The sequence below is a fragment of the Myxocyprinus asiaticus genome, chromosome 26, assembly GCF_019703515.2.
Source record: "Myxocyprinus asiaticus isolate MX2 ecotype Aquarium Trade chromosome 26, UBuf_Myxa_2, whole genome shotgun sequence".
NCBI classification, from domain to species: domain Eukaryota; kingdom Metazoa; phylum Chordata; class Actinopteri; order Cypriniformes; family Catostomidae; genus Myxocyprinus; species Myxocyprinus asiaticus.
The window spans coordinates 3,170,753-3,197,864 of record NC_059369.1 but is presented as its reverse complement, the minus strand read 5'-3'; the positions used below and the strand labels follow the sequence as shown (position 1 = coordinate 3,197,864).

Here is a 27,112-nt window from a genome sequence, read left to right as displayed (position 1 = left end):
TAGGTAGGGACTTAATTACCTCGTCAAGTTCCTCCAGGGTTATTTCAGAATCAAGAGAATTTTTTTGCTTAGTCATCAGTTTAGGGAGTTCTAATTGTTCCACAAATTTTCTAATATCTTCATCAGTAGACGAAGACGTGGAACTATAGAGATCAAGATAGAATTCTTTAAAGGCATTATTAATATCAATGGCCGAAGTAAAAATTTCACCACCAGCAGGTTTCACTGAGGGAATGGTAGAAAAAGACTCTCTCTGCTTTATATATCTAGCCATAAGCTTCCCTGCTTTGTCACCCGACTCAAAGTATGACTGTCTTGCCCTGAACAACCAAAACTCCACTTTCCGCGACAAAATAGTATTATATCTGACATTCGGCACTTCAGCTCTGCCTCGGCACTTTTAATATTTCCTTCCAACTCCACGAGTTCTCGTACTTTGGATTCTTTGATGAACGAGGCATACTGTATGATCCGACACCTGAGAACCGCCTTAAGTGCCTCCCAAGCCACGCCCACAGAGGATACTGAGACCAGATGGTCTCCATATAAACATTGATTTCAGTCTTTAACATTTGTTGGAAATCAGGATTTTGCAAAAGGGATACATTAAAGCGCCAACTATATGATTTCTTTTTCTCTGTATGTGGCAACATCTCTAAATTCACCAGGGCTTGATCTGAGACTAAAATGTTTCCAACTGAGCAATCCACAACAGATGAAATGAGGGACTTAGATATATATATAAAAAAATCTATTCTAGAGTAAGTCTTATAAACTGATGAAAAAAATTTATAATCCCTACCAGATGGGTTCAAAAGTCGCCAGATATCTGCAAGACCAAGATTTTTTACACATCCTGTGAAGCGTCAACGTTGATCTAGGGGGCTTACACACTTTTGCTTCACTATGGTCAAGGACTGAGTCCAGCAAAAGATTAAAGTCTCCTCCCAATATTATGTCATAAGAGATGCCAACAGCTTGCAACATCCCATCAAGATCTATACAAAAGCCCTGATCATCAACGTTAGGTGCGTAAATATTATCCAAAATCAACCCTTGCCCCTGAATTTCTCCTAAAACAACAATGACTCTTCATAATTTATCTTTAATCTGTTTGAGACATTTGAATTGTAGATGCTTATTTATCAGTGTAATGACTCCCCTGCTCTTACTTGAGCTAGCACTAAAGAAAACATGTCCACCCCATTTCTTACTAAATTTTTCAGCTTCCTGCGGGGAAAGATGCGTTTCTTGAAGAAACACAATATCATTTTTCTTACGTTCAAGAAAATAAATAACGTTCCTTCTTTTTACAGGGTGCCCCAACCCATTTACATTCCATGTGGAGAGAGACAACTTATTCATATTAACATTTGACATATTGATGTAATAAAAAAATTAAAAAATGAGTGTGTCAAAAACAAGATTACACAGACCACATTCCCCATTAATGCAACAGTCAAACCACAAACTTCCCCCCGAGCAAAAAAAAACAAAACAGAAAAACGTGCGCATTAACCCCGCGCATGACAGCGCCAACTGGCGACAATACCTCTAAACTCAAAGAGTCCATGTACGCATGGATTATTTAAGTCCGGTGTTTCTGCACAAATTTTGTGAGGCAAAATTACATTACAGACCCCAGCCATCAGGCAGAATAACAGAAAAAATGTAGATTCATTCACAAAACTGTCTTGAAGATGTGTTCCTCCACAAAATAAACTCCAGCTGATATAAAGCCATTCAGTTTCCTCGGACAGACAAACAATTGTTCAGTGAGCCAGCTGTTATGAGTGCTGCAGATGAGGTAATCATTCTACTAGGAGGCATAAGCACAAAGAACAAACAGATTTAACCACAACTGTCCCGAAATAGTGTAATTCCACAAAACAAGCTCCAGCCGCTAGGCGGAGCCAGCACGATAAACAAAACCGGCATCCCGGTTCCTCGGATGATCAAGAGCCAAACTAACTCGGAGGCCACGCAAAAAAAAACCAACAAAAAAACACCATAACTTACTCAGCCCATCAACTTTATAAAGGACGTCCTTTATGTGAGCATGTAGATATTTTGCGGTCATCCACAGTGTCCATTCTTGATCTGGCTGGGAACTTCAGTGTAAAAAAAAATCTTCTGTCAATGCAAAAGTTTCTTGGAGTTATGCCACAAAACAAACTCCAGCCGCTAGGCGGAGTCAACGCAAAAAGAAACAAAAATGGCATCCAGCTTCCTCAGATAATAGAGTCCCTGAACCGTGAGTCAGTCCACTAATATAAAAAACATCAAATGGCTTACTCACTCCAATGTATTTATGAAGGAGAGTGCCTGTTTTGGACAAATAAATACTTTGCGACCATTCTTCATTTCTATTCTCAGTTTGGCCGGGAACATCAGACCAAACACGATTTTATTTCTGATGTAAGAGTTTCTTACATTCCTTGAACCGATCGCATTTCTCTCTTGTCGAGTTCGCAAAGTCTGGGAACAAGAAAATATTATGGTTCTTCCAAGAAAGCTTCCCTTTGCTCCTCGCCTGGCGCAACACCAGATCTTTATCGGATGATCTCAGAAATTTGGCCAGAATCGATCAGGGCATTTCTCCCTCAGCAGATCTGTGAGCAGGGACTCTGTGAGCTTGCTCAATTTCCAGCTTGTGGCCTGTTATGTCGAGCAGACTCGGGAAAAGCTCGTCTTGGAATTTCACCATATCTCTGCCCTCTTCGTGCTCAGGAATTCCAACAATTCGTATGTTATTCCTTCGACTCATATTTTGGAAATATTCCAGTTTTTCCGAAATTAATTCCAAATCTGTTTTGGACGCGGGCGGATTAGTGGATAATTCCCTTTCCGATGACTCAAGATAATCGATTCATTTTTCAACTTCTGTCACTCTTGTAAACAACTCAGAGAATTTTATTTCCATCGCCATAATCGATCGACGTATTACAGCGAGATCCTCCAAGTCAGCAACAACCTTCATCAGCATCACCGACATGTTGGACAGTTGACACTGAATTTCATCTACCGACATGCCATCCAAATCGAGTCCCCGTCTCGCAGTCCCATCAGAGACCTCAGCTTGAACATGTAAGTGTCTTTTAATGTCTCCAGAGTCTGAGGATTTTGACTTCTTTGCCATGTTTATCTCAAAGAGCAAGTATGTAACTGGGTGTATCGAATCTCACCGGATTATAACATGAAAATAGCAAAGTTCGCAGAGCTCGTGTCTCACACGTCTACCTCTCGCATGGCGTCACCAGACTCCATTCATAGTGGCTTTAACACGAGTCACATTGTTAAAGTTAACAAGATTGTCATAAAGTATCATTATTAAAATGTGGGCCATGTTGTTCGGTGGCTGGATGTTCTCTGGATGCTTGGAACTAACACAAATTAAAGTGGTTAGATCTCTGAAAAAGCAAATGGACAGCGATTCACTACGTTAAGCCACAAATAATTATTTTTATTTTGAGCTGTCGGGTTGGATTTGGCGTGATATCCCAGGCTTACATCATTCGTCCATGCGTGTTTACGTCATGTCCATTAGCTCAGAAAAAAGTTCCGGCTGTGTTGCATTCCCCTTTTATAAGATAGTCTGTTTAAACAGAGTAGACAATTTTAAATTGCATCTTAAAGCCACTACACTGTAGGGACAAGGTTCCCCATGAATTTATGCTCATCTCAAGTTTTTTACAATGTACCACTTTCATAGCACAGCAATGTATATTAATTTGTTTAACGTGTAACCATTTCTCTATTATAACTTTACTTCCAAAGATTCGAGTATAGATACTGTTTATTATTGTAGTTGTTCAGTTGCATATTTCTGCATATTATTTTCATACTCAATAAAGTATATTTCATCCCTATCATTACTGAATCCTTATTTTGTGTTTTTACATAACAGTATTATTGTTTGCAGAGCATAGACCAACTGTTGTAGTATTACGGTTCAATTGAACCCATTTCAGCCATATCTTGAGTTTCACCTCTTAAATTGAGATGTGTAGAACAATACAAACATTAATGTGCATTAATTATATTAAAATATGTCATTAAGAGTGTTATCTTCCTCAAAGCATGTAATATCACAGTTATAATTGTTTAACAGAATAACATAATATCAACATGAAAATATCACATCATGACATGGTTCTGCTTACGAAAATCTCCATGATCACACGTTAAGCATGTAACCTCAAACCATGAGATTCATCCACCAGCAGAGCAGTGCCGAATCACAACTCATGTCAAATGTTCTTCCGCAAGTAACTTGCAGTTTTATGCTTCTTAAAGCCACTATAGAGGGCCAAAAATGACGTATTGTGTAGCTTTAAGGGCACAAACATACATATTGTGTAGCTTTAAGATAAAATTCAGTGGAGAGTGTCTTCTTCAAAAGCTGATGAATTTATTTTCACCAAATTCAGTGCCGTCTCATTTCAATTGGGATGCTTAATGATTTAAATATGGATGTAATAAAAAAAAAAAAAAAAAAAACGTTTCAACTAAATGAACTACGAATCAGAATGAGCTTTTTTGCCAAGGATGCTTACACACAAAAGGAATTTGTTTTGGTAATAGAAGCCTCCAGTGCATACAGAATTTGACAAACGAGACATCAATAATAAAAAATAGAGATTAACCCCCCCCCCCACATAAGATAATATTGTACAATGGAGAGACCTGGGGGGAATTTAACTCGCTTTCTACGCTACCAATCTAATAAATACGTTTAAATCTGAGAATTACATTACATTACTTTTTTTTTTTTTTTAAAAGAAGACATTGCCCTGATGCATGCATGCAGCGATCGGCCGCAGCCACTGAAGCGATGCACCATGTATTCCACTGCAGCCACTTATCTAGAGTCAGCTTTTCCCTTCTCACTAGTAATGCAGGTTTGAATTATGTATATTATGTAGAAATATGTTTGGTGGGGAAACAGATCCTAGACCAGCAGTTACAAGCAGCATAAAAGAAAAAATAAAAACTGAAATTTGCATTTTAATTTGAATCTGTCACTATTATTGCATTAACATGTACTGTCACTTTGAAAAATTTAATAATTTAATTTAATTTTTGATTTTGACACTTCGTAGAAATGGAATGGTTAATGGGGTTTTCTTTCTTGTTTTTTATTGTTAAAAAAATGTCCATATGAAAAAATCTCCATATCACACAGCAAGCAGAGATGTTTTCCGTTTCTGTTCCAGCTCTGTGTTGAAACATCACTAACTACTTTATACTACACTAAGTGAAGCTCTGGAGAGTTTGTGGCATGTTCACGACACTTGCCAAATGCTCTCACAGACAACATGAATGTGGAATAATATCTAATGTGAGAGCATGTCCCTGCAGATTTGAGTCTTTTATCACAGGATTTAGTGGTTTATTTAAAGAATTTTTGAAGAGATGTGATGCTGCTTATTTGACTTAAAAAACAATTAATTTCTGTGTGTGTGTGTGTGTGCATGATGAGCAGCAGGGGGTAATAATGATACACTACTGTATAACAGCCGATATTAACAGACAGACTTATTTAGCTCTCATGTTCTGTTCGGGGTCTGTAAGACCACAAGTTCCTTGACATTGCTCAAAAACACACTTTACATTGAAGTTTTAGGAAATATACCTATACTTATCTTATGAAAACTGATTATAAATAACTAAGAAACTTTAAAACAAATTATTCAAACTAGCAGTTGACCACCATTATTGTTGTTTTGATGGCATTCAAAGGGTGAAGGGTGGCTGATGGCAAATTATTTGACAGCAAATGAGATGTAAAATAAATTGCTGAAATTAAATGAATACTTATTTCACACAATATTTACTCACAATCAGTGTTGGGTAACGTTACTTTTAAAAGTAACTCATTAGAATATTGCATTACTCCTTTAAAAAAGTAACTAAATTAATTAAAAGTTACTTTTTATGGAAAGTAAAGCATTACGTTACTTCTGCGTTACTTTTTTTCTCACCGCCCCTCTCTCTTCTGCTGTGATTTCAATACAAATACAAGACATATGTAGAGACTTTACAGGTCATGCTATCTACTGTATAATACTCATGTCAAAACAACGTACTAAACAAACAGATATTTAGAAAGTCTACAATCAGTAGGTCATATTTATAATAAAGACTCAATAACTGGAATATGCAGCCAACATGAATAATGAAAAATAACCACTGTCTTACCTAAAGCAGCAAAGTCCAACATTTGAACCTGCATCATATCTGTCATCATGTGCTGTGCCCATCAACAATGTCAGAGTCAATTTGAGATGTTTTTCAGAAGTCAATATAAAATTCAGTGGGGAATACCAGTCTAACATGTTCAAGGAATAAGTCTGATGAATAAATGAATATTTTTCTCTTAAGTCATCTCAGTGTGCACGCTTGTTTTGAGCTGATCCACAGTGCGTACAGATGCCACTGGTTGATCGTATACAGTTGCAAACACGCATGTTGATACAACTTGAATTGAATTGTTTTTAATGCTACCAAAATGTCTTCAAAACTTTGTTTCATGAATCAAATTACTAGTTTATTATAGAACAAAAATGTTGAATATTTTAAGAAACTAAGACATTTTGTCTGCATACACAAACCATGTAGTACGTTGCTCGCAGTTGCTGATCCAGAGTCAGCTTTCCTCATCCTGTTCTCCCAGTTAATGGGAGCTGTATCACGGAGCAGTTTGGCTGCACAAGTCAGTCAATTGAGTGAGTATTTCACCCTGTATATCATGTTGTGTCCAGTGGAAGACTAGTCTTATAATCTCTCTGCCTAAACGTGTTTACTGATTTTTTTTTAATGCAGCGTGTATTTACATATGAATCAACCGCGTTTCACTCAAAGAATCTTGAGTGTTAAATGCTTTAACACAGAGCAGTTCGGATTCAAACTGATGCTAAAGAATTAGTTACAGGCAGCTTTAAAACAAAACAATTCGGATGCACAAACAGTCAGCGATCATTCCACATTGTATGTATCTGTATTACCATGCTGTGGCCACTGGAAGACTTCTCTGGCTTACGCCTGTGTCATATTATACCAAGAAAATGTGTGTTTACACACTTTTAAATGCAGCCTACATGAATCAATCGCGAGAATCAAAGTATCACTTACCCAGATATTACATTTTTGACAAAATGTTGCCTTATGAGGACACATTTCGTAACTCTTGCTGTGATTGTCATGACAGTGGCAAAGTTTATGACGGCTGCTCATTTAAGCTCCAGTGCATAAAAAAATCAACTGCTGCTTATGATGAGTACAACTGGATTTCGTTCAGATTGATATTACTTACTAGCAATATTTTGCCATTTTTAAAAAATATCAGGGTGGGCTAAAAGAACACTTCTTGTGCTCTGCCTATCACTGATAAGCATGGCTCATACTCTCTAGAACTACAATACCCATCATGCACACACATACTACAACTTCACTGAACACTTCTAGTAAGCCTCCCACTCTCTAGAACTACAATGCCCATCATGCCCCTCCTCGAACTTTGCACATTTTTACTCCTGATTTATCACAATACAGGGAGAGGAGGGGTGTACAAAAGCAATGTGTTAATAATTTAAAAAAAGAACTCCGATATTATGGTCTAAAATAATTCGTTACTTGAAAAAGTAATCTGATTACGTGTTACTTTTATCACATTACCCCCAACACTGCCCACAATACAAAAGTCATATGGTTGAGGCTGTCGTTGACACTACAGTGAACACTACAACCACTTCTGTTATTTGGCCGACCGTACCCATGCTAATAATGTCTAAATGTCCAAATATTGTCAGATTTATCGTTCTGTCACTTCTTGAATAAATGCAGTAACTTTTCACCTGCTGATTTTTATATTTTGTACACACTGCATCACTCCTGCAATATTTATTTTGTTTTTGCGTTCTACAATGTATTTATAATTAATTGTCTCTGATTAGTGAAGGTACTTTTAAATCTTCAGTATCTGCCTACTGGGTTTTGATGAGGTCAGGTGAACATATAAAAAGAATCAGAAGGGAAATAAGAGGTTAATTTCAAAATGACAATTTTTCTATTTTAACGTACATTATTGGGCTCTCTGGAACACCAAATCAAAAAATGTATTCTCGCCACAACTCATCTAATGAGTTTGAGCAGTTACTGTGGTAGATATTTTGCAGTAGAGTTGGATGTATTTTAAATATCTTTTTTTTTTTCTTTCTCCAACAGGACATGACATATCTGTGCATTAATGCAGCCGATGCCTCCAGCCAAAATTTGTAAGTCGCATACACTGCAAAGTACACAGCACTTTACCAGTACACACAGCAGTTGTGAAAGGAATACAGACAACAGTTATGCACAAAATCATGTTAGCAATGCATATAAAATGCTTTAACAATGTTCAAAATGGCTCAGTGTAGAATTTGTCAGGATAATTAGAAAACCACAGCTGTTCCTCACAGTCACATGACTCTCTTATGATGCTTATGGACAAAATATCACAACATACTTTCCTCATTTGTGTATGTGTGTATGACAGTTTTCTTGCATGTATGTAGTGATTGTGTGAGTACTCAAGTCTGTTCAAATAGTTGAACTACAACCACTAAGTTTCTCAGAGATAAAACTCTATATTAATGTGTAAAAAAGAGTAAAGGCATCAGAGCAGTGACTCATAAAACACTTACTGTAGTATTACCCAACTTCACTTTTCCCAAATCTACTGCATGACCCTCACATTTGCCACCACATATGCTCTACATACTACTGCATTCTTTCTTGTTTGTTTTTTATTATTCACTATGTACCGTGGGGTCCAAAAATTCACTAGTGATAATTTAATACATTTATTTAAATACTTTATCAGCATAACAGTTTCACTGAAAAGTTGATTTGAAAAATGTACATGAATTTGAGAATGTCTTTGCTCTAATAACAGCATGCACTAGAGTTTGCATGAACCTGATGATCATGTTTTTCGGCATGATTTGAGAATGTTCCAAAGAGCATCTTGTGTACTTCAGTGAAAGCAAGAAAATCTGACCTTTCAAAGGAGTTAACACAGTGTCACAAATTTAGTTTTGATTAGTGACCTAGAAATAATGCAAAAATCTGAAATCTTTCCTCTTCACATTGCATCGTAACATTTCTTTTATTTTTTTTTAAATCCCAAAAGTGGCTGTTTATTTTCAGGTTTAAATTAGATTTTAAATCCCAGATTTGTAATGTGTTCTCAGACTTTTAGACCCCAATGTACATTGTTCAGTAAGAGTGTTACAACTGTTAGCTCTGAATGTTTATATAATCACAGCAGTAATTAACATTTAAATCATCATGAATAATCCAGAAGCAAAACAATCCAAAACAAAATCACAAATTCAAAAAGTCTTTGAAGACCATTTAAGTCAGTTTATAAAAAATATACCAGACATTATATTCCTTCAGTTTTATGCCTTTAAAACAGTAAGTTTTTTATTTTCTTAAGTTCCACATTCTACATCATACTGTAAATGGCTCAAAAACATTTGGAAATTTAGAGACATATTGCAGATAGGCAGATGCTCTTGCAGATGAAACTCACATCCAGTAGACATCTGGATGAGATACCAGCCCTGATGCAATCCAGAGGGAAGGAAACTGCACTGGCCACCAGACCTATTAAAAACCCTCTGTCACAATCCCATAGCTTTAAAATAAGGATAACGGTCAGTTTCATCACACACTCACTGAAGTTGTTTGTTAAAAATGGGTGGCCACACACGTACCGGCATGACTAGGTTTTGGAAGCTTTATATACAGTATATATATTAAAAAAAAGTCCTGCACAATTAACTTAAAAAAAAATAGCATATAGCGTGCATATTGTACATCTGTGTGAATCACACATGACCTGCGGCTTAGAAATCTTCTGTAATAACAGAGCATCAAAATCTCTTCCTCATTTTCTGTTATTAGTTTAAACCATTGTGCAGTTGGACACTTTTCCTTGAAAACGCTAATTTCACGGAAGAACATTTCTTTGAAAGGTTTACAAATTTGCATGATATCTATGTAACACAAGAAACAGAGTGCCATTTATTGGAAATTAGGGCTGTCAACTGGGCAGATAAACTAAGTTCGAATTTTTACCTTAAATATAAAACAAATTAGAATAATATTTGGATTTCAAAGTCAGCTGATTATTTTAAATTGACATTGTTTCCTTTGTCCACAAGAGGGTGCATTAAATGCATAAACCATACAGCACCATTATATTACTGCAAATAACATTCCTGGCTGTTAAAAAAAAAAAGAGCTTTCCATTTTCAACTAATGTGCATAAAATAAATAAATAAGTTTAGCCGGTCCATATTTTCGATTAAATTTTAATTTTTAACTTAACATTTCACAAATGGGCAAAATAGTGTCCAAGGGGTAAAGTGTCCAAAATTAAGGGGGATCTGGCGACCTCGCGGTGAATGGGACTATGTGAAGGTGGGGAGTGAAGAGAGAGTAAGGTCCAGGAATAATGGGCGGGGTTCGATGGCCATGACGCGCTCCCCTCCTGGATCCGGGGCACGAGGGGCAGCAGCTTCATCGAGTGGCTCAACTTCCCTGGGGCCGCGGTGGGTGACAGGAATGGCGGCCCAGCATCCTGGCCCATTGCCACAAAGCGCGCTCCAATACCTGCATCTAATTCGCACCGGACCCTCCCCGCTCCGTTCCTGGACCTGTGAGGATGCCAGTGTGTGTACACAAGAACATATAAGCCAGCTTCCCCGAAGAGACGTGTGCTCTACATTTTAATAGCAGCGGTGATGAGGCTGCAGTATATTCACATCAGGTGCACCTCATCATCCACTGTCCAAACAAACCTTTTTAAATTGCACCTCTCCTCTCTCCTGCCATCTCCCGTTGTGAGCCTGGCTGAAGGACGGCCCTCAGAGGCAGCGCGACGATGACGAAAAGGTGGGGCGGGTGATTCAGCCACATCTCCCCTTCTCCCATGCTCCTATCCGAATAAAGGAGTCCAGAGCTGGAGGTGCACACACTACAGCTGTCCACATGGGAATGCTACTTCCTCAACCACGCCCTACGGTCAGAGTGGGCATATAGAGGATACCTCTCCAGGCCAGCTCACCCCCTCGCTCACACCCGGGCGGGAACAGAGAAAACACAGGTTAAACATGACAGCCTCAATCAACCGCAGGGTAAATCCTTATTAATGCCACTTACCCTTTTGGTGGTTGTGAGGTTTTCCCCATTAATTATATGTCCTTCTCCAGGCTTTCCATCTAACCAGCGAATGATAGGATTAGTGACATCACTGTTGGTGCCCAACTCTGCCATCTCCACTCACAAAAGTCCCCATATTTTCCACCATTGGGGTGAGCAAGAGACAGACAAAGTGAGTGTGGCATCAAGCCAAGGCATTTATTGGAAACAAAAATAAACATAAAATGTAAAAAAAAAATGGGGAAAATAGAGTCTAAGGGGGAGAGTGTCCAAAAAAAGGCAGATCTGGTGCCCTCAAAGTGAATGGGGCTATGTGAAGGTGAGGAGTGAAGAGAGAGTAAGGTCCAGGTATAATGGGCAAGACTATCTAAATCTAACTCATGCCGGACCCTCCCCACTCTGTTCCTGGACCTGTGAGGATGCCGGTGTGTGCACACATGGAGGTATAATCCGGCTTCACCAAGGAGAGGCATGCTCTATGTTTTAATAGCAGCTGTGATGAGGCTACTGTATATTCAGATCAGGTGAGCCTCATCATTCGCTGCCCAAATGAGGCTTATTAAATTGCACCTCTCCCCTATCCTGCCGAGTTCCACTGTGAGCCTGACTGAAGGACAAACCTTAGTGGTGGGGTAACAATGACGAGAGGGAGGGGCTGCCACAAAATATACAGATTCATTAAGTATTCAGACCCTTTAATTTTTTTCACATTTTGTTATGTTGCAACCTTATGCTAAAATGCTTTAAATTATTTTTCACATCAGTCTACACTCCATAACCCATAATGACAAAGCAAAAACCAGGCTTTTGATAACTTTGCAAATTTATTCAAAATAAAGAACTGAAATATCACACTGACATAAGTATTCAGACCGTTTACTCAGTACTTAGTTGAAGCACCTTTGGCAGCGATTACAGCCTCAAGCCTTTTTGGGTATGATTCGACAAGCTTTGCACACCTGGATTTGGAGATTTTCTGTCATTCTTCTCTGCAGATCCTCTCAAACTCTGTCAGGTTGGATGGAAACCATTAGTGGACAGTTTTTCAGGTCTCTCCAGAGATGTTTGATTGGGTTCAAGCCCGGGTTCTGGCAAGGACATTCACAGAGTTGTCCCTAAGCCACTTTTGCATTGTCTTGGCTATATGCTTAGGCTCATTGTCCTGTTGGATGGTGAACCTTTGGCCCAGTCTGAGGTCCTTAGTGCTCTGGACCAGGTTTTCCTTAAGGGTATCTCTGTATTTTGCTGCATTCAGCTTTCCTTCAACCCTGACCAGTCCCCTAGTCCCTGCCGCTGAAAAACACCCCCACAGCATAATGCTACCACCACCATGCTTCACCGTTGGGATGGTATTGTGCAGGTGATGAGTGGTGCCTTGTTTCCTCCAGGCATGACGCTTGAACTTGAGGCCAAACAGTTCAATCTTCATTTCATCAGACAAGAGAATCTTGTTTCTCACTGTCTGAGAGTCCTTTAGGTGCTTTTTTTTTAAATTACAAGCGGGCTTTCTTGTGTCTTGCACTGAGGAGAGGCTTCATCTGGCCACTTTGCCATAAAGCCCAAATCAGTGGAGTGTTGCAGTGATGGTTGTCCTTCTGCAAGTTTCTCCCATCTCCACACATGATCTCTGGAGCTCAACCAGAGTGTCTTGGTCACCTCTCTTACCACGGCCCTTCTCCCCTGGTTGCTCAGTTAACATAACATAACTGTGGCAGCGGGGGCGTGGTTGAGCGTCCGTCGAGAGAGAGAGAGAGAGCGGTAAGGGTGCATACACCTGAGCCAAATTATGACTAACGCCTGTCTCTAATTGTAGTGAGATTGGGGAGAGTGGCATAGAAGGACAATGCCAGCGCCAGATAGAGAGAGAGAGACTAGGTCGAGAACTTTACTGTGAAGCTGATGAGTTATTGTGAAGCTGTAAACCAGAGAAGTGGTCAATTAAAAGTTCCCTACCTGTGTTTGAAGAATCCAGTTCCCGGTGTCCTTCCTTGTTACAATAACATAACATACATTTTAGCACTCATTATTATTAAAATATTTGACAACAGAATATTGCCATTGACCAAACACAAAGTATTCCAGACAGTCATGTAAAATGCTTAGGTTTCTTAAATGTTGTTTCTTTTTCTCATGCTTTGTGCAGGTCTCAGCATTTCAAAGAGAGCATACGCTTTATCCATGAGTGTCGACTCAATGGAGGGGCATGTCTAGTTCATTGGTGGGTTTGTCTGCTATATTTTTTTTTATATTCAGTAGTGTACTGCCTCAGAGGGCGTCTTTAAACATGTCAGGAGCTTTACAGGAACAATGCTTCAACTGGAACATCTGGTTTGTGTAAACATTGCATCATTCAGCTTTTTTACCCTTACCAGTATTACAGTCTAGACAGTACACTCACATTGCTGACTTCTCTTGTAATAGGTGTCACTAATATATATGTAAATAAACTTGAATTCTATGCCAATGAATTCTATTCTATGAATTCAGACTCAACGTAACAAACACTCTTCCTGCTGCAGTCTTGCCGGAGTGTCTCGCAGTACCACAATGGTGGTGGCGTACCTCATGACAGTCACCAGCTATGGCTGGGAGGAGTGTTTGACTGCGGTGAAAGCTGTGCGCTCATTTGTGGGCCCAAACTATGGCTTTCAGCAGCAGCTGCAGGAATTTCAGATGAAACAGGCATCAGAGGTACATTCAGTTTCTTTATATTTTCATACTGAAAGCTTTCTGATTGATACTCTGATGTGTTAAGCTCACGTGTAAGTATATGCATAATGTGCCCCAAAAAGTGTATAGACATTTAAATCACACTTAAAAATGCAAACAAGAGTCACTGTTTTGTAATGAAGGACAGCACACTTTTCTAGCAAAACGTTTCAGAAAAATACGTTTGTTAGGTTTGAAATGACAAAAAATAGATATAGTGTCAAAAACAAAGGCATGTCCTATTGTGACACTGTGTGTTTGTCAGACGTTAGTAGAACATGTTCATATTTAATGCACTGAACTAAACCTGTGGTTTCTCTAATAGGAACCCTGTGTGAACTTGAGGGGAACTGACTTCATACATCCACTAAAAATCACCTTGACAGTTGTTTTAAAAGTCAATATAAGAATAGTCTCATACTTGTAGTTCTGAGAAAAACTCTAGCATTGTTTGTTTGCAGATGGTACTTGCTTTGATACTTTATCTTATGCAGTGACACTCATATATTTTTAAGTTTTGTCCAATTGTCCAAATACTTTTCTGGGGCCACTGTAGTATGCTGTATATGGTCTTAAGTGATAAGACAGACAACAAAATACCCATCCCAACCTCAGAAATGAATACAAGTAAGAAACAATGTACAGTAAGCTGGTCATTATAGTAAAATAAACCCTGACAGCCTGATCAGGACCCCTGATACAAAGCAGATGGACTGACTGTACATTATTTGCTCACTGCATGGCTATATACAATATAAAATGTACAGAGGTGGGTAGAGTAGCCAAAAACTTTACTCAAGTAAAAGTACAATACTTTAAAAAAAATAATTACTCAAGTAGAAGTTAAAGCAATAATGTTAAAAATTACTCAAGTAAGAATAAGAAATTATCCAATAAAAAGAATACTTAAGTAGTGAGTAACTAGTTACTTTCACATATAACGTAATGGATGTTTACTCTCCTATATTCCAGTGCATGATACACATTTAACATGCATTACAGAATGATTAATAATAATAATAATAATAATAATACTATTAATATTATTGTAAATAATAGAAATTGTCATCATTCACCACCATGTTGTTCCAAACCCATATGACTTTTTTCCATGCATCAAATTAAAGGGATAGCTCACCAAAAAATTGAAATGTTTTCTCATCCTCATGCCATCCCAGATATGCATGACTTTCTTTCTTCTGCATAACACAAATGAAGATTTTTAGAAAAATATATCAGCTCTGTTGGTGCATATAATGCAAGTGAATGGTGACCAGATCTTTGAAGCTCCTAAAAGCACAGAGGCAGCATAAAATAATTCATGTGACTCCAGTGATTTTCAGAAGCAATATGATAGGTGTGGGTGAGAAACAGATAAATATCTATAACTTTATAATACTTTAAAAAAATATATTATTTTTTTTTTTTTACTATTCTCCTCCCTGCCCAGTAGGTGGAAATATGCACAAATAATTGAATCACCAAAAACACAAGAAGAAGAATGTGAAAGTGGAGATTTATTAGTACAAAAGGATTTAAATATTGATCTGTTTCTCACCCACATGTATCATATCCCTCACCCACACGTATCATATCCCTTCTGAAGGTATAGATTGAACCAGTGTCATTTGAATTCCTTTAATGCTGCCTTCATGTGCTTTCTGAGCTTCAAAGTTTTGGTACCCATTCACTTGCATTCTAATATAAACTAACAGAGCTGAGATATTCTTCTAAAAATCTTTGTGCTCAGCATAAGAAAAAAAAAAAAAAACATCTGGGATGGCATGTGGGTGAGTAAATTATGTGAGAATTTTCAATTTTGGAAAAATTATTTCTATAAAAGGTGTTAGACAGAATGCTAACCTTAATCATTTACTTTCACTGCATGTTTTTGTTCCCCCTCCATATTTTGAAAGGGAATGCTCACTTCCTGTTCTTGTTACTGACGGCACGCTGCATGAGTGTTTGTAGCTTGCTAGCCTGCTTAGCATTGCTTATTCTTATACATTCATCGTTTTATCCTTTGCCATTTTACTGCATGATTTGGGTTTTTCCGCTTTTCTACTGCTTCATCTATGTGTATTTACTGTGCGCACCCGTTTCTCTGTTTTTCTTCATTTTTTCCGCTTGTCTACATCTCGCGTCTTTACTGCGTGCATTGGTTTTCTCCACTGTGTTTTACACAGATTATTGTATCAATCTAAAACATCTGCTGATTAAGAACCACATCGATCTCAAACCCTCGCCACTCAAGAGCAACCACAACAACAACAACAACAACAACAAACAAGTAAGTAATGGCATCCGCTCATGTTATTGCTTCCTGCATTACATGCCACATGTTTACTATAGCTTCTTCCATCAGCAGTGAGGGGTTTACATGTGATAAATGTAAGGAATTAGTCAAGCTGATGGAGAAGATTGAGTTAGAGACACGCATCCGAACGTTAGTGGAGGTCAGTGAGAAAGAGAAGCCAGTAGATACTGTTTCAGATGCGGGTAGGACAGCGAGCAACACACTCACTTTGGTTCCGGCTGAAGAGCCCCTGCAGCAGGGCGATTGGGTGATGTCTTGGCGGCATACTCGCTGAGCAAAGCGACACCACTCTCCCATTCCTCTTAGGGTTTCCAATCGATTCTCCCCACACAGTGATGTACCCACCGAGAATCATGTTGAAAGAGCCCTAATAATTGCCGATTCTATTGTAAGGAGCGTTGAAATAGAGACTCCAGCCACTATTGTTAAATGCATTTTGGGTGCCAGAGCATCTGACATCAGATCAAACTTACAAGTGCTGGCTTATTCTAAATGTAGATTTTCTAAAATTGTTATTCATGTCGGCATGACGACATAACGATGTCCAACTTCACCAGTCGGAGATCACTCGAGATAATTTTAAAGAAGCGTGTGAACTTGCAAAAAATATGTCAGCCACTGTAATATGCTCTGGCCCCCTCCCTGCTTGTCATGGTGATGAGGTTTATAGTAGATTAGTGTCACTGAATGGCTGGATGTCTGAGTGGTGTCTGGAGAATAGCATTGGATTTATGGACAAATGGAAGAGTTTTTGGGATAGACCTGACCTGCTAAAGAGAGATGGACTCATAAACTACAACACAAAGAGACTGTATCACCTAGATATCACAGAGACTGTGTCTGTTCCCCAAACTACCAAACACAAAACTCACTAAATCATATAGAAAAAATTTGATTAAGATCAAACTTAAAAATTGAAAAAAAAAAAAATTGAAGTTAAACATCATATAAAAAGGTAGAGCTACTAAACATTAGATCGCTTTGGTAGAACCAAAGCACTAATTATAAATTAAATTATTACAGATCATAGTTTGGATGCGCTCTGTTTGCCTGAAACCTGGCTTAAACCAGATGAATATATTAGTTTAAATTAATCTACTCCCCCAGGTTATTGTTATTAACATGAGCCTTGTCTGAAGGGTCGAGGAGGAGGTGTTGCTACTACAGTGAAGTTTTTGGTGTTACTCAGGACAGGATATAAGTTTGTCTTTTGAACTAATAATGCTTATTATGACACTGTCAGATATAAATAAAAAATCTCTGTCATTTTTTGCCCTTGCTACAGTATATAGATCACCCGGGCCTTACTCTGGTTTCCTTGGTGAATTTGCAAATTTCACAAATCAGATCTAGTAGTTAATGTAGATAGAGCTTTAATTGTTGGTGACTTCAGCATTCACATAGATAATGAAAATGACACATTGGGATTAACATTTATCGATATTCTCATCTCTCTTGGAGTCAGACAAAATGTGATAGGACCAACTTATTGCCATAATCATATGCTAGATTTAATTCGGTCACATGGATCTGGTGTTGAGACTATAGAAATTCCACCGCAGAGCAATGACATCTCAGATCATTACCTCGTCTCTTGTTTGTTGCGATCAGCTAATGTCACTCAATCTACAACACGATATCGTTCAGGTAGAACTATTCTTTCGACCACTAAAGATAGCTTCACTAAAATCTTCCAGACCTTTCTCACATACTCAGTTAGCCAAAAAGTCTAGAAGAACTTGATGTAATAACAGAAAGTATAAATACAGTCTTCTCTATCACTCTTGATAGTGTCACCCAACCTTCGATTAAAGAAAAAATCCTCGCACAGTGGTACAATGAAAACTCATGCTGTCAAGACAGCAGCTTGGAAAATGGAGCGCAAGTGGAAGAATACAAAATTAGAGATATTTTGCGGTGCATGGAATGATAGTGTCTGTAGCTACAGACAGGCATTAAAAGCTGCAAGGTCAGCATATTTGAACAAACTCATAGAAAATAACCACAAAAATCCTAGGTGTTTATTCAGTACTGTGGCTAAATTGGTTAGGAATAAAGTATCGACTGAACCAGATATTCTTTACTGATAAAATTGAAACAATCAGAAATAAAATTGGAACTATGCAATCAACTGTCACAGCACCTCAGAAAACAGTGTCTCATAATTTTGCTCTCAAGCAACTTCAGTCCTTTGCTGTAATAGGTCATGAAGAGCTAACAAATCTTATCAAATACCAACTAAGCTCTTAAGAGGTATTCCCAGTAATCTCAGAACCTCTTATTAATATTATTAACTCCTCGCTATCCTTAGGACGTGTCCCAAGAATCTTTAAAATACCAGTTATCAAACTGCTTAAGAAGCCAGAGCTTGATCTTAGAGAATTGGCTAATTACAGACCGATTTCAAATCTACCATTTATGTTGAAAATACTAGAAAAATTCCTCCCAACTATGTTCATTTCTACAGAGAAATGGAATATATGAAGAATTTCATTCAGGATTTAGGCCCCACCACAGTACAGAGTCTGCACTTATCAGAGTTACAAATGACTTGCTCTTATCGCATCTGCATTTCTCTTCTAGTGCTTTTAGATCTTAGTTTGGATGGATGGCCAGAAATTTCTTTCTACTCAATTTCGACAAAACAGAGGTACTAATGATTTGATCAAAAACCTCTAAAAAATAAGCAGCTAAAAATATAATTGGACTCTTGATGGATGTACTGTTACGTCATCTTCTACAGCAAAGAACTTAGGTGTTATATTTGATACCAATCTGTCCTTTGAAAATCAAATTTCCAATGTTTGTAGAACAGCATTCTTCCACCTCAGAAATATTGCTAAATTACGACACATGCTCTCTGTTGCTGATACCGAAAAACTAATTCACACGTTCATGACCTCAAGACTACATTATTGTAATCCATTACTGGGAGGATGTCCAGCAAGATCAATAAATAAACTTCAATTGGTTCAAAATGCAGCTGCCAGAGTGCTGACTAGAACCAAGAAATATGATCATATTAGACCCATTCTATCGTCGTTACAGTGGCTACCTGTTAAATTTCGTATTAAATGTAAAAATTCTGTTAACTACACACAAAGCTTTGAATGGTCTAGCTCCACAGTACTTAAGTGGCCTTCTGACGCTATATTCCATCACATTCATTACGATCACAAAATTCTGGCTTGTTAATAATTCCAAGAATATCAAAAATCTGCAAAAGGAGGTAGATCCTTTTCATACTTGGCTCCTAAACTATGGAATAGTCTCCCTAACACTGTTTGGGATGCAGACACACTCACTTATTTTAAGTCTAGACTAAAGACTCCCATTTAGCCTGGCCCAACTCACAATTAGGCTGCTTTAGTTAGGTCTGCCGGAACCAGAAACATCCATCATGATTTATTAATCTGCACAAAACTGAATGGCATCTATGCTAATATTATTATTTTTTTGTTTCCATGTCTCAACCTTGGGATTCATATCCCAACGTTACCAGAGCCGGCCAGATCCAGCTCCATTCCTGCTTGGTGTCGGACTCCACTGCTAAGTGACGCTGAAAGATGACGACAAACTGTAGCCGGTGCCAGCCAGGCATCACTTCAGTCTTTTGAGTTTAGAGGATGAACTGATGCTTGAACCTTGGATTTAGGATGGACCCCACCGAACCTCACCGAAATGACCTGCAGGTTGAACTGCGATGCACCTCATCATTTATCTCTGCCTGCATCACCTTTGTCTATTGATGGACTACGCTCTTGAAATGGAATACATAAACTATAATTTAATTGCCAACAAAAGCCTTCATCAGCCAACTAACAAAGGACAATGCATCTATGTGAAATTCTGCAGTTAATCCAGGATGGACTTCAAAGACATTAGTCATTAATCTTAAAGTTAAAAAAAATATATATATTTTTTCCATTTGTTTTAAAAAAAACAAACGGACCTTAACACTTACTTAATTTACAAATTTAAAACCATGACTTGCCCGCACATAAATAACTAATATTGGCATTATATTCATGTTGCTTAGCCAGAGGGGAACTGGCCCCCACAGCGAGTCTGGTTTCTCCCAGGATTATTTTTCTCCATTAACCAACATCTTATGGATTTTTGTGTTCCTTGCCACAGTCACCTTCAGCTTACTCACAGGGGTTCTAAATACAGTTATTTAATTTCTATACACAATTTACAATCATATTTAATCAAACTACACAATGATCACTCTAAGACTTTATAAATATTACAGTTTAGTTTTCTGTTAATGCATGATCTTCTGTAAAGCTGCTTTGGAACGATGTGTATTGTGAAAAGCACTATACAAATAAAAATGACTTGACTGAGACTGTCTGTCCCTAACAATCTGTCTAACATCTTTTGGCTTCCACAGAATGCAGAAAGTTTCACGGGGTTGGAAGAACATGTGGGCGGGGAAATGATGATATAATATTAATTTAAGGCTGAACTATCACTTTAAGGACGCTTCTCAGATTTTGACAAATCTGTCAATTAGAAGAGACGTTTGGAAACCTTTTTCTAATAAATATTACGGTGAAAAATGTGAACAATGTCACAGTCCCAAGTTATGTATAATGTTTAATTATACACTGTAGCAAGATCATGCTTTATTCATGCTTTCTGTCCTTATTTCACAGCGTTTTACGTCCTGCATGAATTTAGTTCAGTGACGGTCCAGCATTTTCAGTTTAGAAAGAATTTTAGATAATTAGTTCTGTACACTAAGGGTAAATTGCACCTCATCTCTGTGTTTGGTAGCTGGTTTTCCATAAGACAAAGCCACCCGCATCTGTCAAACGCTGTGCACATGCTAACCTTGCACGTGCAGAAATGCTCATAATCGTGATAGGCAAGGCAAAACATTTGCACTCAACGTGGATGTTTACAAGGATTTATACAGTAGGCACTGATATTTAGCAGTGCTGATATAAAAATGCAAACATAGAAACTGAGGTCATAAGAGCCCACAGACTCATGCTGAAAATGAATGAGTATCACCATGACACAGACAAGCCCACATTGTCACAATCTTTAAAACTTACCTCACCGTGTTTTCTTTAGTTGGAGCTGCAAATTTGATCTTGAAATATGTCCTTGTCTTGGTGTAAAATGAAGGCATTGTGTGGAGTGAAGAAATGTTTGTTTTACGCGCTTTTTGCTGTAGTGTTGAACGTGACTCGAGTGACAGCGTGCAGCTGTGAAGTTCGGAAGAGTCCCATTAAAAAATATCAATAAATTACACATTTATTAACACTTCTTAAATTAAAACCAGTAATGTAACGACAGGAATGCTACTAAGTAAAATAATTTTTTTCATAAGAAATTTACTTGAGTTAAAAGTACCAACCATAAAATATACTCAAAGTACATTTTTTCAAAAAAGTTACTCAAGTAAATGCAACAGAATAAATGTAGCACTTTACTACAAACCTCTGAAAATATATATAGCACATGTCAATAAATGGACATGAAATATTTATTTGAGCTGAAATTATTCTATTTAAAAACAAAGAGAGCATGGAGTGATACGAAAGACATAAAACTAGCACAACTATGTAGAAAATCTGCCTGTATCAACTGTCAATTATACAGTTTAGCATAATTATACAAAGGTATTTGAAATAAATTTTTACAGAGGTTTGCCTATATAATTCATTTTGGGTATCGAAACGTAGAATGGTTTTGTTTCATAAACAAGTTTTATATTTTTAAACTAAGTAGTGAAAAACAGAAAGGTCCAAAAACTTGACTAATCCGTGGATGAAAGCAATTCGTGACATGAAATGGAATGGAATTTACAAAAATAATTTTGTGGACAACATGCATTTCGTGATCCATTTTTGACATGCTGTGTGCATTTTGTCCAGGAAAGGGATTGTCTGTTATCCACAAAATGAAAAGTACATTCAGCCGTATGTCCACAAAATGGAAGAGACTTGTCTCAGTGTCATGGACAAAATCAGTTTTTGATTTAAAATTTTGTGCGCGAAATGAATTGTTGCCTTTACATTTTCACTGCCAAAATGCAACTAGCTTTTGTCTTTCTGTGCATGAAAGGCATTCAAGTGTAATTATATTCCATCACTACATTTCATGTCAGGTAATTCATTTAGTCCACAAAATTAGGTATTTTACACTTGGCGCCCCATAATTACTTTGCTGATATGATGCATTTACTCCATGTGTACACTTCTATTTGGAAGACACTTTTTTCAGGCATGACATAACAGGATGCTACGAACAGAGATACAGTCAATGGCTCTATTGTGAAGCACACAAATACAGTTCCAGTAGATAGTGAAAAACCTTCTGCTGGTAGCTTAAAGGGTTAGTTCACCCAGAAATGTTAATTGTCTTATTATTTACTCACCCTCATGCCATCCCAGATGTGTAAGACTTTTTCGTCAGCAGAACACATTTAAAGAAATATAGAAAAATATCTTAGTTCAGTAGGTCTTTAAAATGCATGTGGATGGGGATCAGACTTTTGAAGCTCCAAAAAAGAACAGACAGTCAGCATAAACGTCATTCATACAACTCCAGCGGTTAAATTAATGTCTTCTAAAGCGACACGATCGCTTTTGGTGCGAAAGAGTTCAATATTTAAGTACTTTTTAACTATAAATCATCGCTTCTGGTCAGTGGCAGTATGCGCGTGTGACGTAATTGCATTTGCATGTTCACGTGAGAACTGATGCAGGTGCATCACAGCCGAAAGAGCAGCGCTGTTTACAACCGAGGAGGAATTATGTACAGAATCTTTGTTGGTTTTGGTTTAGATCTGTATTTATTTGTTTCTTTACTCACAATGGTGCATTTGTTTGCTTATCCTGGATGTCTCAACTGAGTGAAAAACGTGAGATTACGTCTGTAACATGCCAGCGTGAATACGTCACACGAGAGACAGGGTGAATTCCGCCCTCTTGTGAATGCGTATACTACTGCTGACTGCAAGCGAAGGTTTATAGATAAAATGTACTTAAATATTGATTTTTCGCACCAAAAGTGATCTAGAAGTTATTAATTTATCTGCTGGAGTCGTATGGATGATGTTTATGCTGACTGTCTGTGACGTTTGGAGCTTCAAATGTCTGATCACCATCCACTTGCATTTTAAAGACCTACTGAGCTGAGTCATGTTTATAATATTTTTCTTCAAATGTGTTCTGCTGAAGAAAGAAAGTCATACACATCTGGGATGGCATGAGGGAGAGTAAGTCATGAGACAGTTTTCATTTTTGGGTGAACTATCCCTTTAAGCAGGGATTGTACTGGTATTTATTTGGACTGTAAAAAAAATTTGTAATTTCCCTGTTGTTGCTCCCAAGCACCTCTGACACACAGTCCTGAAGCCTCACAAACTGTAAGATGGCAGAAAACATATTCAGGCTACAGATCAGGGAGGCTTCACCTGCAATGAGAACATGACCATGACAGTGGTGCCAGCTTTGTCCTGTGTGCTGCAGGTCCAGATCTTCTCTGATCATGTGGTCTGAGAAAATCAGTACCGAGCAAGGCATCTGAAATGTCACTTACAGGGTATGATGCAACATGGTGGCATTGTGTAGCAACATGGTGCTGCTATCTTAAACAATGCAAATTTTGCACATTTAAATAATGCACAACTACTTTTTTTTTTTTTTTTTTTACCATGCCTTGGAAATATAACATAAAAAGTAGCTTGTGGAATTAAGTGAGTTTAGGCATCTACCCAGAGCAACTTACAGAACACTTATTACGAAGACAGTCCCTCTGGAGTGCCTTGCTTAAGGTCACAATGCTGAATGGCTCATAGCCTGCTCCTCAAACTGACAACTTTCCAGTTACCACCCCTGATCTTTAGCAACTACACAAAACCAAAACTTAAGTTGTGTGATGGTGTGGAGCAATACCTAGCTCTGCTGTGATTATAGTTCACAGTCTACAACACAGGACTGAGTGACCCAACCCAATAGACCAGCAGCAAGTTTATGCTGCTTCCAGCTGTGTCAGGAATTGCAGAACTAGAATACAGATTAACCGTTCTATTATCAGAAAGCAAGCAAGCATCTCAACTGTTTCAGTCACGGGTCCTGTTCTTTACATAGGCCAGACAGCATTTCACTCTTCCCTAGTACTGTTGTGCAACCTTGTAGGCTTAAGGCCACTGGGTTTCCTTAAGGTTGCATCCTACTAGACAACTCGAAACAACTTTATTTTTTGTGTCACACTAGTTGTCACAAAACTTAAATGTGTGTGATTAGGTAGTTGTGCTGTTGTAGCCTGCTATAGAAAGCATATGTTCATGCGTTGCTTCAGTGAGAAGATTTACATTTAATAAACACAGGCTGTTATTTTATTAGTCATCTAAGTGTAGGAGAACACCATTAATGGTTTAATTAATCGCTCCCCTCTTCAAATTTCAATTTCAAACTGAGATTTCAGCAACAAAAGTAAATAGGTGTGAAATCAACCATTATTAAGTTGTTTTCAAGTTGGTAAGTGGGACGCTGGCTTAATGCAACTAGTTTAACAGACATTAAGCCTCTTCTACATTATCTAGTTTTGCAATTGTGAATTATTGTACAATAAAAAGGAAATGTGCAGGGTGTGCTGCCATGCCAGGCCATACTTTAGCAATGAAGGTTTGCTGACTGAAGTAATGTGGTTGCACACAGGCTACACAGCAGCTTGCAGACCAGATTTACTACAGTTATTTGGCACTGTGAGGCAAAATTATTACAAAGTTGTAGTCATTTGAGAAATTTTTTAATTTTTACAAATACTTTTGAAATACAATGTATCCAAGAATTTGTTGTTTCTTCGGGATATGTATGTTCTGATCACCAACGTGATCTCATGAACAATTCATAAAATACACCACAAAAGCACCATAAAAGGATGTGATGTCAAATGCTTATTGACTCTCGTGTAATGCCAAATTTTGTATGTATAATTAATTGTAATTTTCAGTTATTAACAACTTAAATTCCACTCTCTACCTCACACAAAGCTATTGTATGTTGCCAGAACAATCGGATTGGAGCACGAGTCGTATAAAGATGCGTATTAACAAGTGCCATCACAATTTACACCTGGTAAAATACACACTTATGACCAATTGTGTTTGGATTTCATTACTTTTGTAGTGCCTATTGCCAGTTTTCTGAATAAATTATTGTGATTAAATTTATCTGCCTATTAAGTTTTTTTATATGGTTAAGAAATGGCTAGGGTTAAGTTTGGGGTTAAGGGTGGGGATAAGGGCTCAAAATATCTATATTATAGTATATTGTAACTAAAATTGACACCACATTTATCTGCATTTTACGTAATTTATATTGAGAAGTGGTTAAGAGTGGGGTTAGGGATCTAAAATATCTATAAAATAGTAAAAACATAACTGTACAAATATATTTATAATTTAAGAGATTTGTAAGTATTTTTATGTTTCAAAAGCTGTACCTATGTAAAACTATTAATGTTTTAGATGCTGTCAATACATCTATATTGTAAGTTTCAGCTACTAGTGTTGCCAGAAACTTTTGGGTGAATGGGCCAAGAGAAATTATCGATTGCATGAGATCTGTTAACTTATTTATTTTTATTTTTTAAAGTTTTTAACATATCTAATGCTCTGTGCATTTTTCGTTTCCCTTTTTGATTTGTAACTAGTAGCACCTCATAAACAAGCAAATAAATAAATAAAATAGCTCAGGGAATAGTGACGCTGACCACCACCCCTGGACAATGGCGTAAGATGGCTACGGCAGTGGTTTCAGCATCTATCCAAATACACAAAAATGTACGTGTAAATGTTACGTATGATTATCTACAAATGATAATGAGATCAGGCTGTAATTACAGACAGGTGATCTGCATCTAACACAGATAGCAGCCAACAACTAAACAACACGTGTTGAGTTTTTACTGCCGCTAAAGGCACAACTTCTGTTGAAAACAGTTCACCGAGGCACAGACAGGATGTTTTCTAGGACTACAAGCACTCCACAGCTAGTGGAAAAGTGCTGAAATGGTTTGTGGATCAATGCTAAACATGAGTCATTTGCTCTTGTTGGAAGAGCTCTATCCTCAGATCATAGCAAACTGCATTATGTATTGTATTGTTTCAGATTTGTTTTCTGTCTGTCAGCAGCATGATGTTCACATGGCAGAAGCGTTAGCTCTGGTTTTGGAGGTAGAGGAGTCTGCACTGGTATGTTTTCACATTAGTCCTGTGAAGGTGTGAAGTAGGTTTTCCTGTTGCAGTTGCCTTTAGCATGTCTTGCTGATGTGAGATCTTAAAATTACTGTAAAAGTGTTTTAGCTTTTCAGAAAAGGTTGACAGGGTAAATGAGTGAGTTAGAGGAACTTTGGTTTGAGGGGGACTTGCTGATATTGCATTAGATCAGCACAAATCACGTGAATGTCATTACTGACAAGCTTGCAACATAAGCTTTTCTGCTCATAAACATTGCTTTCTTTCACTGTAATATTGTTTGATTTGTCAGGCTGTGATTTAGGGGAACAAAAGCTTAAGAAAAGGGAATTTTCTTTATTACCAGACTTTTTTCCCATGATGTGAATAACTCTGGTTAATGGTATATCACCAGAGTTGCTTTATTAGATTACAATATTATACAATTACACATCAGAGGTCTTTATTAGTTTAATTATGCCTTAGTCAAATGATATGTAGACTTATGGTGTCTCACCATGTCATCGATTAAAACATGAACTTTTGTTGTGATATTATCAGTTCCCTGACATCCTTTCATGTGTGAATATTGTTTTGGTTCCCTCAAATATCTGCTAAGCAACGAAGATTTTTCAGAATCAGAATAGGTTTTTATTGGCCAGGAAAGATTT

At 37.7% G+C, this 27,112-nt stretch overlaps 1 protein-coding gene and 1 long non-coding RNA gene across 7 annotated transcripts in view; one reads left to right on the top strand and one right to left on the bottom strand.

The window, feature by feature from the left end:
* The window catches only part of dusp22a (dual specificity phosphatase 22a), a 63,618-nt gene that overhangs the window by 22,640 nt on the left and 13,866 nt on the right, over nt 1-27,112 (top strand). For 5 of the 6 annotated variants that reach the window (XM_051656645.1, XM_051656644.1, XM_051656643.1 and 2 more), the window contains 3 exons: nt 8,227-8,276; nt 13,358-13,432; nt 13,734-13,905. In XM_051656645.1, the coding sequence (XP_051512605.1) occupies nt 8,227-8,276; nt 13,358-13,432; nt 13,734-13,905 (297 nt within the window). Of the gene's footprint in view, nt 1-8,226; nt 8,277-13,357; nt 13,433-13,733; nt 13,906-14,248; nt 16,214-19,742; nt 20,586-27,112 lie in introns of those variants that run through there. The other variant, XR_007893214.1, reaches the window with a different exon arrangement.
* LOC127416984 (uncharacterized) lies at nt 8,303-13,346 on the bottom strand. The gene is made up of 3 exons (XR_007893215.1): nt 13,168-13,346; nt 10,854-11,273; nt 8,303-10,709 (listed from the first exon to the last, which is right to left on the bottom strand). It is a non-coding gene; the product is annotated as an uncharacterized LOC127416984 (long non-coding RNA).